At 43.9% G+C, this 15,509-nt stretch overlaps 2 protein-coding genes across 3 annotated transcripts in view; one reads left to right on the top strand and one right to left on the bottom strand.

Moving 5' to 3' along the window:
* Nucleotides 1–10,535, top strand: part of LOC311110491 (cyclic AMP-responsive element-binding protein 5-like) — a 31,913-nt gene extending 21,378 nt beyond the window's left edge. Inside the window, exons 8-11 of one of the 2 annotated variants that reach the window (XM_084153016.1) lie at nt 6,011–6,367; nt 6,704–6,940; nt 7,384–7,492; nt 9,004–10,535. In XM_084153016.1, coding sequence (XP_084009142.1) covers nt 6,011–6,367; nt 6,704–6,940; nt 7,384–7,492; nt 9,004–9,125 — 825 coding nt within the window. In that variant the 3' untranslated portion in view covers nt 9,126–10,535. Of the gene's footprint in view, nt 1–6,010; nt 6,368–6,703; nt 6,941–7,383; nt 7,536–9,003 lie in introns of both variants that reach the window. The other variant, XM_084153017.1, reaches the window with a different exon arrangement.
* Nucleotides 10,536–12,551: 2,016 nt separating this feature from the next.
* Nucleotides 12,552–15,128, bottom strand: LOC311122661 (TLR4 interactor with leucine rich repeats-like; the record flags this gene model as incomplete). Its single annotated transcript, XM_084158088.1, has 1 exon — nt 12,552–15,128. The coding sequence occupies one exon, from the start codon at nt 15,126–15,128 to the stop codon at nt 12,552–12,554; it is 2,577 nt and encodes an 858-aa protein (XP_084014214.1).
* Nucleotides 15,129–15,509: the final 381 nt, after the last annotated feature.

The following is a 15,509-nucleotide window of genomic DNA, read 5'->3' as shown; positions in this document are numbered from 1 at the left end:
TTATAAGGCTTTCGAAAGCTCCCTGGTCTTTGTAGTTGAATCTGTGCTTGAAATGCAATACTTGACTGAGGGACCTTATAGATTTTGTATGTATGGGGAACAGAGGAAGGGTTAGTAATTCAAAAATCATGTCAACCCCTATTATTTTACACACTATGTGTCCATATAACTTATGTGATTTGTTAAGCCACATTTTAATCCTGAACTAATTTAGGCTTGCCTAAACAAAGGGGCTGAATACTTATGCAACGACTATATTTTAGTTATGAATTTTTCTTTGACGTTAGAGTATTTTGTGTAGATTGTTGGCAAAAAAATATATTAGATCAATTTTAATCCCACTTTGTAACACAATAAAATGTAAAATAGCAGTAAAGAGTTTCATTACAAATCGCTATATATTCATTTTCAGAAATGTTGGTCAATTTGCTTTTATTGTTTAATGGAATTGTGTGTTTTTTCACTATCTAATCATGGCATGGGGTTGTTCAATGACAGGCATGTATTTGTTTAAAATCTATCACTTGATGGTTTCATTTCAGCGAGACCAATAATCATGTTTTTTTGCAATATGCTATATATCCTCCTCACTCTCAGGGAAATAAGTAGTACTGCTAGGTTTTACACAGTCAAATATAACAAATAACTACATTTTTTATAAAGAACTGTACAAATTAAACATTTGTGACAATATATTAAAATAATTAAAATATCCAGAATGACTTACAGTGAGGGAAAAAAGTATTTGATCCCTTGCTGTTTTGTACATTTGCCCACTGACAAAGAAATGAATAGTCTATAATTATAATTATGTAGGTTTATTTGAACAGTGAGAGACAGAATAACAAAAAAGAAATCCAGAAAAACACATGTCAAAAATGTTATACAGTGGGGAAAAAAAGTATTTAGTCAGCCACCAATTGTGCAAGTTCTCCCACTTAAAAAGATGAGAGAGGCCTGTAATTTTCATCATAGGTACACGTCAACTATGACAGACAAATTGAGAATTTTGTTTCCAGAAAATCACATTGTAGGATTTTTAATGAATTTATTTTCAAATTATGGTGGAAAATAAGTATTTGGTCACCTACAAACAAGCAAGATTTCTGGCTCTCACAGACCTGTAACTTCTTCTTTAAGAGGCTCCTCTGTCCTCCACTCGTTACCTGTATTAATGGCACCTGTTTGAACTTGTTATCAGTATAAAAGACACCTGTCCACAACCTCAAACAGTCACACTCCAAACTCCACTATGGCCAAGACCAAAGAGCTGTCAAAGGACACCAGAAACAAAATTGTAGACCTGCACCAGGCTGGGAAGACTGAATCTGCAATAGGTAAGCAGCTTGGTTTGAAGAAATCAACTGTGGGAGCAATTATTAGGAAATGGAAGACATACAAGACCACTGATAATCTCCCTCAATCTGGGGCTCCACGCAAGATCTCACCCCGTGGGGTCAAAATGATCACAAGAATCCCAGAACCACACGGGGGGACCTACTGAATGACCTGCAGAGAGCTGGGACCAAAGTAACAAAGCCTACCATCAGTAACACACTACGCCGCCAGGGACTCAAATCCTGCAGTGCCAGACGTGTCCCCCTGCTTAAGCCAGTACATGTCCAGGCCCGTCTGAAGTTTGCTAGAGTGCATTTGGATGATCCAGAAGAGGATTGGGAGAATGTCATATGGTCAGATGAAACCAAAATAGAACTTTTTGGTAAAAACTCAACTCGTCGTGTTTGGAGGACAAAGAATGCTGAGTTGCATCCAAAGAACACCATACCTACTGTGAAGCATGGGGGTGGAAACATCATGCTTTGGGGCTGTTTTTCTGCAAAGGGACCAGGACGACTGATCCGTGTAAAGGAAAGAATGAATGGGGCCATGTATCGTGAGATTTTGAGTGAAAACCTCCTTCCATCAGCAAGGGCATTGAAGATGAAACGTGGCTGGGTCTTTCAGCATGACAATGATCCCAAACACACCGCCCGGGCAACGAAGGAGTGGCTTCGTAAGAAGCATTTCAAGGTCCTGGAGTGGCCTAGCCAGTCTCCATAGAAAATCTTTGGAGGGAGTTGAAAGTCCGTGTTGCCCAGCGACAGCCCCAAAACATCACTGCTCTAGAGGAGATCTGCATGGAGGAATGGGCCAAAATACCAGCAACAGTGTGTGAAAACCTTGTGAAGACTTACAGAAAACGTTTGACCTGTGTCATTGCCAACAAAGGGTATATAACAAAGTATTGAGAAACTTTTGTTATTGACCAAATACTTATTTTCCACCATAATTTGCAAATAAATTCATTAAAAATCCTACAATGTGATTTTCTGGATTTTTTTTCTCATTTTGTCTGTCATAGTTGACGTGTACCTATGATGAAAATTACAGGCCTCTCTCATCTTTTTAAGTGGGAGAACTTGCACAATTGGTGGCTGACTAAATACTTTTTTCCCCCACTGTAAATTGATTTGCATTTTAATGTAATTTGTATTCTTATTTTCACTCTGTCATTTAGGTAATTATTGTGGAGTCACGACAATGTTGTTGATCCATCCTCAGTTTTCTACCGTCACAGACACTGAACTCTGTAGCTGTTTTAAAATCCCCAATAGCCTCATGGTAACATCCCTGAGCAGTTTACTTCCTGTCCTGCAGCTCAATTCAGAAGGACGACTGTATCTTTGATGTGTCTGGGTGGTTTAATATATAATCCACAGCATAATTATTGACCATGCTTCAACAGATATTCAATGTCTGATTTGTTATTGTTACCCATCTACCAATCACTGCCATTCTTTATAAGGCTTTCGAAAGCTCCCTGGTCTTTGTAGTTGAATCTGTGCTTGAAATGCAATACTTGACTGAGGGACCTTATAGATTTTGTATGTATGGGGAACAGAGGAAGGGTTAGTAATTCAAAAATCATGTCAACCCCTATTATTTTACACACTATGTGTCCATATAATTTATGTGATTTGTTAAGCCAAATTTTAATCCTGAACTAATTTAGGCTTGCCTAAACAAAGGGGCTGAATACTTATGCAACGACTATATTTTAGTTATGAATTTTTCTTTGACGTTACAGAGTATTTTGTGTAGATTGTTGGCAAAACAATATATTAGATCAATTTTAATCCCACTTTGTAACACAATAAAATGTAAAATAGCAGTAAAGAGTTTCATTACAAATCGCTATATATTCATTTTCAGAAATATTGGTCAATTTGCTTTTATTGTTTAATGGAATTGTGTGTTTTTTCACTATCAAATCATGGCATGGGGTTGTTCAATGACAGGCATGTATTTGTTTAAAATCTATCACTTGATGGTTTCATTTCAGCGAGACCAATAATCATGTTTTTTTGCAATATGCTATATATCCTCCTCACTCTCAGGGAAATAAGTAGTACTGCTAGGTTTTACACAGTCAAATATAACAAATAACTACATTTTTTATAAAGAACTGTACAAATTAAACATTTGTGACAATATATTTAAAAAAATAAAATATCCAGAGTGACTTACAGTGAGGGAAAAAAGTATTTGATCCCTTGCTGTTTTGTACATTTGCCCACTGACAAAGAAATGAATAGTCTATTATTTTAATTATGTAGGTTTATTTGAACAGTGAGAGACAGAATAACAAAAAAGAAATCCAGAAAAACGCATGTCAAAAATGTTATAAATTGATTTGCATTTTAATGAGGGAAATAAGTATTTGACCCCCTCTCAATCAGAAAGATTTCTGGCTCCCAGGTGTCTTTTATACAGGTAACGAGCTGAGATTAGGAGCACACTCTTAAAGGGAGTGCTCCTAATCTCAGTGTGTTACCTGTATAAAAGACACCTGTCCACAGAAGCAATCAATCAATCAGATTCCAAACTCTCCAACATGGCCAAGACCAAAGAGCTCTCCAAGGATGTCAGGGACAAGATTGTAGACCTACACAGGCTGGAATGGGCTACAAGACCATCGCCAAGCAGCTTGGTGAGAAGGTGACAACAGTTGGTGCGATTATTCGCAAATGGAAGAAACACAAAAGTACTGTCAATCTCCCTCGGCCTGGGGCTCCATGCAAGATCTCACCTCGTGGAGTTGCAATGATCATGAGAACGGTGAGGAATCAGCCCAGAACTACACAGAAGGATCTTGTCAATGATCTCAAGGCAGCTGGGACCATAGTCACCAAGAAAACAATTGGTAACACACTACGCCGTGAAGGACTGAAATCCTGCAGCGCCCGCAAGGTCCCCCTGCTCAAGAAAGCACATATACAGGGCCGTCTGAAGTTTGCCAATTAACATCTGAATGATTCAGAGGAGAACTGGGTGAAAGTGTTGTGGTCAGATGGGACCAAAATCGAGCTCTTTGGCATCAACTCAACTCACCGTGTTTGAAGGAGGAGGAATGCTGCCTATGACCCCAAGAACACCATCCCCACTGTCAAACATGGAGGTGGAAACATTATGCTTTGGGGGTGTTTTTCTGCAAAGGGGACAGGACAACTTCACCACATCAAAGGGACGATGGACGGGGCCATGTATCGTCAAATCTTGGGTGAGAACCTCCTTCCCTCAGCCAGGGCATTGAAAATGGGTCGTGGATGGGTATTCCAGCATGACAATGACCCAAAACACACGGCCAAGGCAACAAAGGAGTGGCTCAAGAAGAGGCACATTAAGGTCCTGGAGTGGCCTAGCCAGTCTCCAGACCTTAATCCCATAGAAAATCTGTGGAGGGAGCTGAAGGTTCGAGTTGCCAAACGTCAGCCTCGAAACCTTAATGACTTGGAGAAGATCTGCAGAGGAGTGGGACAAAATCTGCAGAGGAGTGGGACTTTTTTCCCTTACTGTACAGTTAGTGCATTCATCTTAAGATAGCTAGGTGAGACGACCACATATCACAGTCACATATACAGGATACGAACATTCCATTCCAGCAAAACAATGCAACAATTTCAAAGATTTTACTGAGTATGCTCCCTCAAAACTTGATACATCTGTGGCATTGTGTTGTGCGATAAAACTGCACATTTTAGACAGGCCTTTTATTGTTATTTCTGGGATCTTTTATTTCAGCTCATGAAACATGGGACCAACACATTACATGTTGCGTTTATACAGTATTTTTGTTCAGTGTACATTAATTACATTTTGCAAAAAAATAAAATAAATTCATACACATCTAAAATCTATGAATGAAAAATCTGAGAACAGTAATATTTTACACACACATGAAGGTAGCCATAAGCAATTATTTCTGATGAAAAACCACGTGAAACATTTGTGGATGTAACGTTTTGGAAATAAACCCTTCAAGTAGTTTAAAGTAGCCTACTATTCAGATTAAGATCACTTAATGGGTCAATTTCACACAAGTTCTAACCGAAATTTGACTCCCGCTTTTAACCCAACCCCTCCGATGGACACACATACAGCACATACAGGTTTTGGAGAGGTGCAGAGGGCTGCCACAGGAAGCTGTTGTTGTGGGGTGTTAAGTGCCTTGCTCAAGGGCACAACGGCAGGCAATGGCATCTAATATTTGATACCAGCAACCCCCTGGTTGCCAGCTCACTTTTCGTTTGAATCCCAGGTCCGTCGTTGGACCTGGGATTCGAACTTCGGTTTCTGGCTCGCCTCTTTAACCGTTAGGCTACCTGCCGCCCCTATAAGGTGATACACGCAAGTGATACACTGTTAACTTAACTTAAGATATCAAGTGTCATTGATGATTGGCACTTCTTGACCACTAACTGTTTTCACAGCTGTGAAAGAAGAGAATGAATAAGAAAAGCAATGACAACCTCAGTTGTATTCCTTTGCTCAGTTCAGTGGTGATATGTTTGTTGGAAATGCTTTAAGGCCTTTAAACACCAAGTCTGTTTTTTGGATCAAGTCCGAATTTTGGACAAAAATAAAATAAGTTGGTAAGAAAGGGCCTGTAGACATCAGTTTTAATTGTAATTTGATGGTATTATGTTTTGATTAATTTTTTATTCCTCAGAGAGCTAAAACCGTGGGTCACCCCCACCAACACCATCACCAACACCCACACCCGGGAGCTGTCGCCAACGGCAACATGGGTCCCACCATGGGTCACATGATGGAGATGTCACCGCGGCAACGGCACACTCACCTGCAGCAGCAGCAGCATCATCAGCACCTGCAGCAGGCTCAGCCCATCTCCTACCAGCAGCACTGCCACGCCCCTCCACATCACCTAGGAAACACCCACAGCCAGGGCCACCAATCAGGAAACGTGCCGCATCATCCGGTTCACCAATCACCTCCCTCGCACCTGCAGGCCAGCCACACCCACCAGACCTCGCCTCACCTGCCCCTCCACTCCATAGCTGCTCAGGTACAGTATTACCTAAGTATTGTCATGACAACCACTCTGACAACCACTCTGTATTAAGTTTTGTTAGTTTAACATGAGGGTGGTTGCCAATTGCTGTAATCTGACATCTGTAACATCGACTGTCATCACAGTTCATCACCACTGTTACATCAACATTATGGCACTATTGCTTAGACCGTTTGCATCCCAAATGAACCCCTGTTTCCTATGTAGTGCACTCAAAAGTAAATAGGAATTAGGGTGCTATTTGGAAGACAGCCCTTATCACAGAGGATCCAAAGTTTTACTGGTTCTTAGTAAATATTGTTTCATGACCCGTGTTTGTCTGTTGTGCAGTTGTCTCCAGCAACGCAGCAGATGCATTCATCCCAGCAGACACATTCCCTGCATGCAGGCCAGGTGACTGGAGGACGTCGCAGGAGGTCTGTGGACCAGGACCCAGACGAGCGCAGGCAGAAGTTCCTTGAACGAAACCGAGCTGCGGCCACGCGATGCAGACAGAAGAGGAAGGTCTGGGTGTCTGCTCTGGAGAAGAAGGCAGAGGAGCTCACCCACAACAACATGCAGCTGCAGGTAGGTTTATACTAGGGTTGTCACCATACCAGTTCTCCCTTGCAAAAAGTTAAACTCAAAGCAGACTAAACTCTTTGGTCCTTTAAAAACCTACTTTATGTAAAATATTGTGTGCTATAGCTTGGAAATAAAAACGTGATTCTGGGTGACATGAGGCTGTTTGTTTCTAACATTAGGACTGTTTTCCTCAGGAAATGTTTCCTTGCCACGATACCTCTGAGTGCTGCCATACTGCTAGTGTGACAACCCTAGTTTATACGTTAAATAAAGTATGCACACATGACTGTAAGTCGCTTTGGATAAAAGCGTCTGCTAAATGGCATATTATATTATTATTATTATACACACGCATGCACATGCACACACAAGTTTACGCACACACACACACACACTCACACATTGTCACACTATCACTAACCTTTCTGTCCCTCTGGCCATTCCAGAACGAGGTGACCACTCTGAGGTCAGAGGTTGGCCAGCTGAAGCAGATCCTGCTGACCCATAAAGACTGTCCCGTCACCGCCCGCCAGAGAGAATCACAGGGGTACCTCAGTGAGTAACACCCCTACCCCGCCCATCCCGAAAACACCCAGAGGTATACACCTACCCTCTACTATACTCATATCCCAAAACACAGATTCCTACTCCTATCCCAAAACACAGACTCCTACTCTTATCCCAAAACACAGATTCCTACTCCTATCCCAAAACACAGACTCCTACTCTTATCCCAAAACACAGATTCCTACTCCTATCCAAAAACACAGACTCCTACTCTTATCCCAAAACACAGATTCCTACTCCTATCCAAAAACACAGATTCCTACTCCTATCCCAAAACAGATTCCTACTCCTATCCCAAAACACAGACTCCTACTCCTATCCCAAAACACAGATTCCTACTCCTATCCCAAAACACAGATTCCTACTACTACAGTATCCCAAAACACAGACTCCTACTCCTATCCCAAAACACAGATTCCTACTCCTATCCCAAAACACAGATTCCTACTCCTATCCCATACTGTACCATCTGCACTGTCTGGACGCGGTCCCATGTGAGTGTGATGGGCCTGCTACATAGGACACTTTTGCAGAGCGTGAGACACGCCTATAGTTTTTTATGAAACCTGGGTGTAAGCAGCAATCCACTGGGCACACACTGGTTTAATCAACGTTGTTTCCACGTCTTTTCAATGAAATTACATTGAACCCACAGGAGGTTGGTGGCACTTTAATTGGGGAGGATGAGCTCGTGGTAATGGCTAGAGCGGAATCAGTGGAATGGTATCAAATACATCAAATACATGGTTTCCATGTGTTTGATGCCATTCCATTCGCTCCGTTTCAGCCATTATTATGAGCCGTCCTCCCCTCAGCAGCCTCCACTGGTTGAACCAGCGTAGAGTAGACGTTGAATTGTGCCCAGTGGGATGGCTCTGTGAGAGACTCGTGCTGCTCTGCGTAAAATTCCGCTCTGGTTCTATTTTCATGAATTCAAGGCGTGACTCATGCCCAAGAACACTTGATGAAGTGCACTCTGCGCACACCGGCTAAAGGTTACACGTCCAGGGTAGCAGCTTAAAGCCTAAAGTTTTCTTGATGCCCCAGTGTAGCTCCCCTGTGAGAGGGTCTCCCCAATTCAAGAAACATCCAGAGTCAAAAATACAGGTATCTCAGAAACACAGGGCTACAGTCTCGCAATGGTTGGCATATACGGTTAAAAAGTGAGATGGAAAACCCCTTTTCACCTTGATGACTGAATTTAAACATCTATGATGCCTATTCTTGTAAGAAGGACAATTGATGTAACCAGTGAGCACATTCTTGGGAGTTATACAGACCGATGTGCTTTATTTGGTATATTTCAATTTTTGCTCTATTTGCTCCACTGTAATGCAAATGTCCAAATAAAAGAGCTATTTTCCTTATATGAACTGTACATGAGTTGTCATTAATTATATAACGTATTACTTTCCTCTGGACCCAGATCTTACAGAGAGAGAGGGAGCTATCAAACACTAGCCAGGTCAATTTGATTGACAGCTGTCTCTGTGCCCCAGGTCCAGGGAGTTCGACAGGAAGTCCCTCCCCCCTGTGTCCCGGGTCGCAGCAGCAGGCCATCCAATCCAACAGCATCTCCACCTCCTCAGCTGGAGGGGGCGATGGAGCGCACAGGAATTAAAAAGTAAAGTGCGGGTGGGTGCGTCTGTGGTTTGGAACATATTATTGGATAGAGAGCTTCCAATAATGTCCCAGGAGACAAACTCTCTAGTGCATCTCTATGGTTCAGAATCAACCCCCCTCCAATTGAGTACAGGATGTAGTTGCTCCTGAACACTTAGCTAAGGTCAGGTATGTGTTTCCCCCCTAATGGTTAAGGTTAGGATGGGGAAGGGTGAGCTGATCCTTGATCTGTGGTTAGAGGCAACTTCTACCTGGAATCAGGGATTAAACCCTAGGTGGGGTGCATCTCAGTAGTCTTAAATGGCTCCCTCTCCTGGTCTCCTAGCCTCTATGGACACATGTATGGCAAAACTGGACTGGTCTCTATAAGCCTTACATCTCTGGTAGGTTTGCAGAATTCCGGTAACTTTCCCAAAATTCTGAGGTTTTCCATAAATCCCTGTTGGAGTATTCCCGGATTTCCGGCTTATTGCCTCCTGAGTCCAACCGTGATTTCTGGAAAACCTGTGAATTTTGGGAAAGTTACCAGAGTTTTGCTACCCTAGTTTCTGTCTCTCTAACTCTGTGATGATAGTCACCTGTGAACTGGATCTTATTGTGTCTGGGGGAATCAGTCGATCAATGTGTCTCAGTTAGTGGGAAATCAGACATCCAAGTACTGTGCTATCTATTCCAGGACTGCTCCATGGCGATGTGTCTGCAAACATACTTGTTATCATAGCACCTTTTTCTTAGTGGCATTTTATTTTCTGAATGCGTCGGAGTTAGGTCTTGTAACTTACACCGTGACTAGGACCAGGAGTTTCTCCAGGAACAACTATTGGGCTTAAAAATAGCCTGTTACTAGGGACCAGAGTTTTACCTAGACAGATCACTGGGTCAGGTCTAACTCCTGGCTCTAACCATGACTAAATAATGTTACTACATTGCGTATTAGTTTATGTTTGCTACAGTGTGTGTGTGTGGTTGTATGTGTAACATAGGCCTCTCTGAAATGCAGAACGTGAATGAAAACTAATACAAATGTACATTTTATACAAATTTATATCAAGTCCTATGAATAGGATGGCCTTGTTTTGTAACAATGTAATGCAGAGCCTCTTTTCCCTTTGAAAGTATTACAATGTTTGTACATATATTAAGTTGGGCCCAGAGTTTTCCTTGACCATGTCACTTGACCAAGATAACTCCTGGCCCTTTGTTTAACCTCTGTAAAGCACTTACTAGTTTCCTACAGTGTATTTATCATGTAAATTAGGCTCAAACAGTACGTTGGCCTATAACCTGTTACCTGTATCCTTCTGTGTCTGTATTGTGATTTGTGTTTTGTTGAATGTATTTTTTTCTTCTTCAGACATTGACAATCGCTACAAACCTACTACGAAAATAAAAGCACTTATTCTCTGGTATCTTATTGTGATTTTTACTCAGGTTTGGTTGCCTCCTCCATCAGGAGATCTGAGGAGAAAATGTAATTTGATCTAATGGGCCTCAGTCAGATGAATGGTCTAGTCTGCCCCCTAGCAATATTTTCTGGAACTGAAGACAGTTTGAGCCACCCTGATTGAATGAGTCAAAGGTCAGCGATCACAGATTTTGATTTATTTACCTGTCTATAACTTAGCTTTAGCAGGTTGAGTGAAAGAAAATGGATGTGAGAGGGCCAAGAATTAGCCAAAGTCAGTAGTGATGACTTTTATTCACTATCAGTAGAGGGCAGGCCCAATCCACTATAGTTTAACAAAAACTTAAGAAGCAACATATAAGTCTTAACCTGTGACTAGGATATTGAAGTGGATTATGCTATGTTTCTGTTTCATATCTCAGACCGTGTTTCCTGGTCTGTGTCTGCTGTTGTTATGGTAACGCACTGTTGACAGGCTTGGAGTTAAGAGCTGATCAGGCCTGAGTTTGAGGTATTCAACCCTGTCTACCCAAACAAACACCTAACTATTGCCAGACTTTCGTCTTGAAACACACACAATCACACACACACACACACGCTTAAAGTACATGATGAAACACACACACTTGCAAGAACGCACGTACATACGTACACACACACACACACACACACACGCTTACAGTACATGATGAAACACACACACACACTTGCACAAACGCAGGCATACATTACACACACAAACAAACATGTTCTCTAATGAATGAATATACAGTATTAATACGAATGTTAAACTTACTGCCTTTCTGTAAAAATACCACAACTGTAATATCTGTTTCTTTATTTGTATCGGAACCATATGAACAAAGGACTTACACCATTATTTGCAAAGGCATCGGTCTTTCTTTTCATTCAGACAAATGGGTCATATGTCCAACAGTCACACAGTCAGGAAATGCATGGTTACTTACTTGTACTCATAGCACAATACATAGTTGAGTATAAAAGTATAAAAACAACATATAAAACCGGATAATTATTTCTGCCATCCAGCAGCTATCCTTTCTTGCATTTTCAGGCACATTAGAAATGACATTTTATACGCAATTGTACAAAAATGAATGTCTATTAGTCTAATATTAGCACCAGATGAAATCAGGTAATATTTACTCTCTCTCTCTCTCTCTCTCTCTCTCACACACACACACACACACACATACAGGTGCAAGGCAATGGAACAGGAAATGCATGAGGATTAGAGGAAGTCTGTGGGATTGACTTCCTGTAGTGTCTGAATCAGCCCTGATGAGCTCAGCTATTTGGTCGCCCATAAAGACAACTTTGGTCAAAACACATCTATAACTGTGGTTCTGCTGTGGTCATAGCACATCTATAACTGTGGTCATATGGTCATAACCCATGAACACAACTATAACTGTGGTCATATGGTCATAATCCATGAACACAACTATAACTGTGGTCATATGGTCATAACCCATGAACACAACTATAACTGTGGTCATATGGTCATAATCCATGAACACAACTATAACTGTGGTCATATGGTCATAACCCATGAACACAACTATAGCTGTGGTCCTATGGTCATAACGCATGAACAGAACTATAACTGTGGTCATATGGTCATAACGCATGAACAGAACTATAACTGTGGTCATATGGTCATATTGCCTGAACACAACCTTACTGTGGTTCTGTGGTCATGAATATAACCTTGTGGTTCTATAGTCATAACACAACCCTGGCTGTGGTCCTGCTATGGTCATGAAGTGCTCTAGAGTGCAGGTTAAATACCAGTCCACTTCTGTCTCTGTCTCTGCAGCATCTTATACATTCTCCTGAGGATGTTCCTTCCTTGTGATGGCGTCTTGGTGTTCTCAGGGTCTAGATATGGGTTCTACTGTTGGATTATCTAATGGCTCACAATAACATTTTATAGTCTAGAGCTTAAGAGGGTCACAGCGCAAACATGTTTTCAAGTTCTAGGTCTCTGGGGTTCTATTAATCAGAGAACCTCTGCATGTCACTGTTGTCTCTACGGGTGGGGCTGTTGTCAAGGAAACGGTCGCAGGGGAACTCTATAAGGTCGCCCCCTTCCTCCAGGGTTCCGAGCCATGGTGGCCGGCTGCTCTGGAAGCTTGTGAAGTCTGTTGACACCGCCGCCGTTGTTGTCATGGAGCTGCGGAACGGTCGCCGCGTGGAGTACATGTGACGCACGTGCACCGCTGACTTCCTCCTTTTCAGCTTCCGCCTCAAACCCCGCCCCAGCCAGACTCCTCCAATCACCAGAAGGAGGACGGCATTGCCGGCCAGTGTTGCCACGGTGACCAGTTGGAGGTCAGAGGTCAGTGTCTCTTGGTGATGAGCCTCTTCTGGGAGAGTGACCAATCCGGCACAGTGGTCCCTGGGCGCCACCTGACACACAGACCCTCCCACCACCCCCTCAACACAAACCATGTAGGTGACGTCTGGGCTGAGTTCTCGTAACATCACCGACCGCGCCCCGCCACGGGCGTACACGTACCGAGGGAAACGGTCAGACGACCCAAAGCGGTCGAACAGCACTCGGTAGTGGACCTCTTCTATTCCCGGTCCGGCTCCCGGTGTGAAGCGGCTGTAGTCGCGTGTGGTCCAGCGGACCGTGGCCGTGCTGGAGGCGACCTGGTCGACGGTCACGTTGGTGATGAAGTGGCGGTTGAACACACAGGGGTCTGTCACTGCAGGTATACCATCCCCAGGACCCCCTCTGAGCAGGTCGAATCGCTCCTCTTTTCGAGGGGTGGGAGGAAAATATGTGATTGGCCAACTGAGATGGTTACCATGGCTATTTTGGTTGTCAACTGTCTGAGGCCGGGTTGTGGTTGTGGTTGGGGGCGTGGGGTTGTTGAGGGGAGGGGCTTGTGTTTGAGGAACGCTGCGGCCTGGAACGGAATCCCACCTCCCTTTCTCACGCTTCCCAGAAGCCTCAGCAGAAGGTCGCGACCTGGGGCTGGCGGATATTTTCTTCCTCCTCTTCCTGTCCGACGACAGGGATTTGTCCCGCTCCTCTTGCCCTCCCTGGTCCCCTTGGATACCCACCTCCTTCCTATGCTCTTCCTCTCTACCCCTGCTCACCTTCTCTATTGCCTTCATCTCCACTCCCTCTCTACCCACCTCCCTTTCCTCTGCCTCTATTCCTCTCCTCTCCCCCTCTATCTCCTTCCTCACCTCACCCTGCACTCTCTCCCTCTCCTCTCCCTCTCTCATCATCCTGTCCTCCAGCTCCTTCTCCAGGACACCCCCTCCTCTGCTCTCCTCAGGCCCAGTTTGGGTCTCACACAAGTGGCTCAAGTTCCCCGGGGGCTGCAGCTGGGAGCTGTTGATATAATCTAAATACTTCCCCCTCAGTGTAGCAGGGTGATGACACTGCACGAAAACGGCCAGCAGCTTCCCCTGAGAGTGTGCCGACTTCATCCACTGCTTCAGCTCGCCCAGCTGGCAGTCACACGTCCAGTTGTTGCCATGGAGATCCAAATCGTAAAGGCCGCTGTTGAGGGCGAAGATGTTACCGGAGAGGCTCGTGAGCCGGTTGTCTTTGAGTTTTAAAACACTCAAGTGCTTCAGTTGTTCAAAAGCCGAGGGGTCCACGGTGGAAATTTGGTTGCGACTAAAGTCCAGCTCCTCGACTCTCTCCAGCGGGTCGAGAAGTCCTGCGGGAAGATCCTCCAGCTCGTTCCCATCAATCAGAAATTCTGTCAAGCTCGACAGTCCTTTCAAAGCCTCGCTTTCCAAATGGTAGATTTTGTTATTGCTGAGGGATAGTTTAGAAAGCTTTTTCAGATTCTGAAAGACGTGGTTTCCGACGAGTTGTATTTCATTTTCAGCGAGCAGCAAGGTATTCAGTGACCTGAGCTGGGAGAACGTAAACACATTAAGCACGGCTGTCAGTTTGTTCTGCGCCAGGTTGAGAAAGCGCAGTTTGGTGAGCTTGGAAAAGGCATTTCTGTGAATGTGACTCAGCTGGTTCGATTCTAGATGGAGATAATGCAGATTAGTCAAGCTCTTGAACACCGAGTCCTGTAACAGTTCTATGGCGTTCCCATCCAACCTCAGCTTCACAACGCTCTCCAAGTTACCAAACAGCTCTGGAGTGATCTTCTTAATGTAATTGTTATTGCCATTCAAAGTTGTCAGTTTTGTCAGTGACTGTAACGTTCCTGGGGGTATTGTTGATATCAGATTGTTGCCCAAATACAACTCCTCCAAGTTGGAGAGCTTATCAAATGCTTTAGGGTGAATGGTCTGTATTTGATTATATTGTAAGTTCAACCTTATAAGATTTCCATACCGTGTGAAGTCGAAGGCGGAGATGTTACCGATGAAATTTCCCCCGAGGCTGAAGACAAGCACGTCCTCTGGGACCCGCGAGGAGTGCACCTTGGGCACCGCGCGCAGCCCCCGGTTTGTGCAGAGGATGTGCTGTGCTTGCTGGCAGTCGCAGCGCTCAGGACAGAAGCCGCTGGCGGGTGAAGGCGAGAGGAACCCGTCACAAGAGAAAAGGAGAAAGCAGATGAAACCCACGAAGTTACCAGTATCCATTCCCAAACGGCAGTTGGCACAAGCTTCTGATGCGGCATTCCCCCCTTTGTGTTCAAGTGCAGTTACCCCGACTCTCCACTCTCACTTTGGCGTCCGATACCTATGTCAATTATCCACTTGTTGCTGCGTCATTGTGGAGGAAAGTTGTCCTGCACTTAGTTTAGTGTGAAAAGGTATCTGGATCCATGGCTAAACAGTGCTGTCCATAGAATAAGTTAATTTGTGCGCTGCGCTGTCATGCCGTGTGAGGAAACGCTCACCTCGCCAGAATGATCCATATCCCGGCCTCAAGTGGTCATCTGGAGCAAATTACAGACCTCCGCAAAACGCAGGGTTCACGCGCAGAGCACATGCAACACACACACGCTCAGCCCCTCCCCT

The sequence above is a fragment of the Coregonus lavaretus genome (assembly GCF_964263955.1).
Source record: "Coregonus lavaretus genome assembly, chromosome: 3".
Lineage (NCBI taxonomy): Eukaryota > Metazoa > Chordata > Actinopteri > Salmoniformes > Salmonidae > Coregonus > Coregonus lavaretus.
This window is presented reverse-complemented; position numbering and strand designations above follow the sequence as displayed.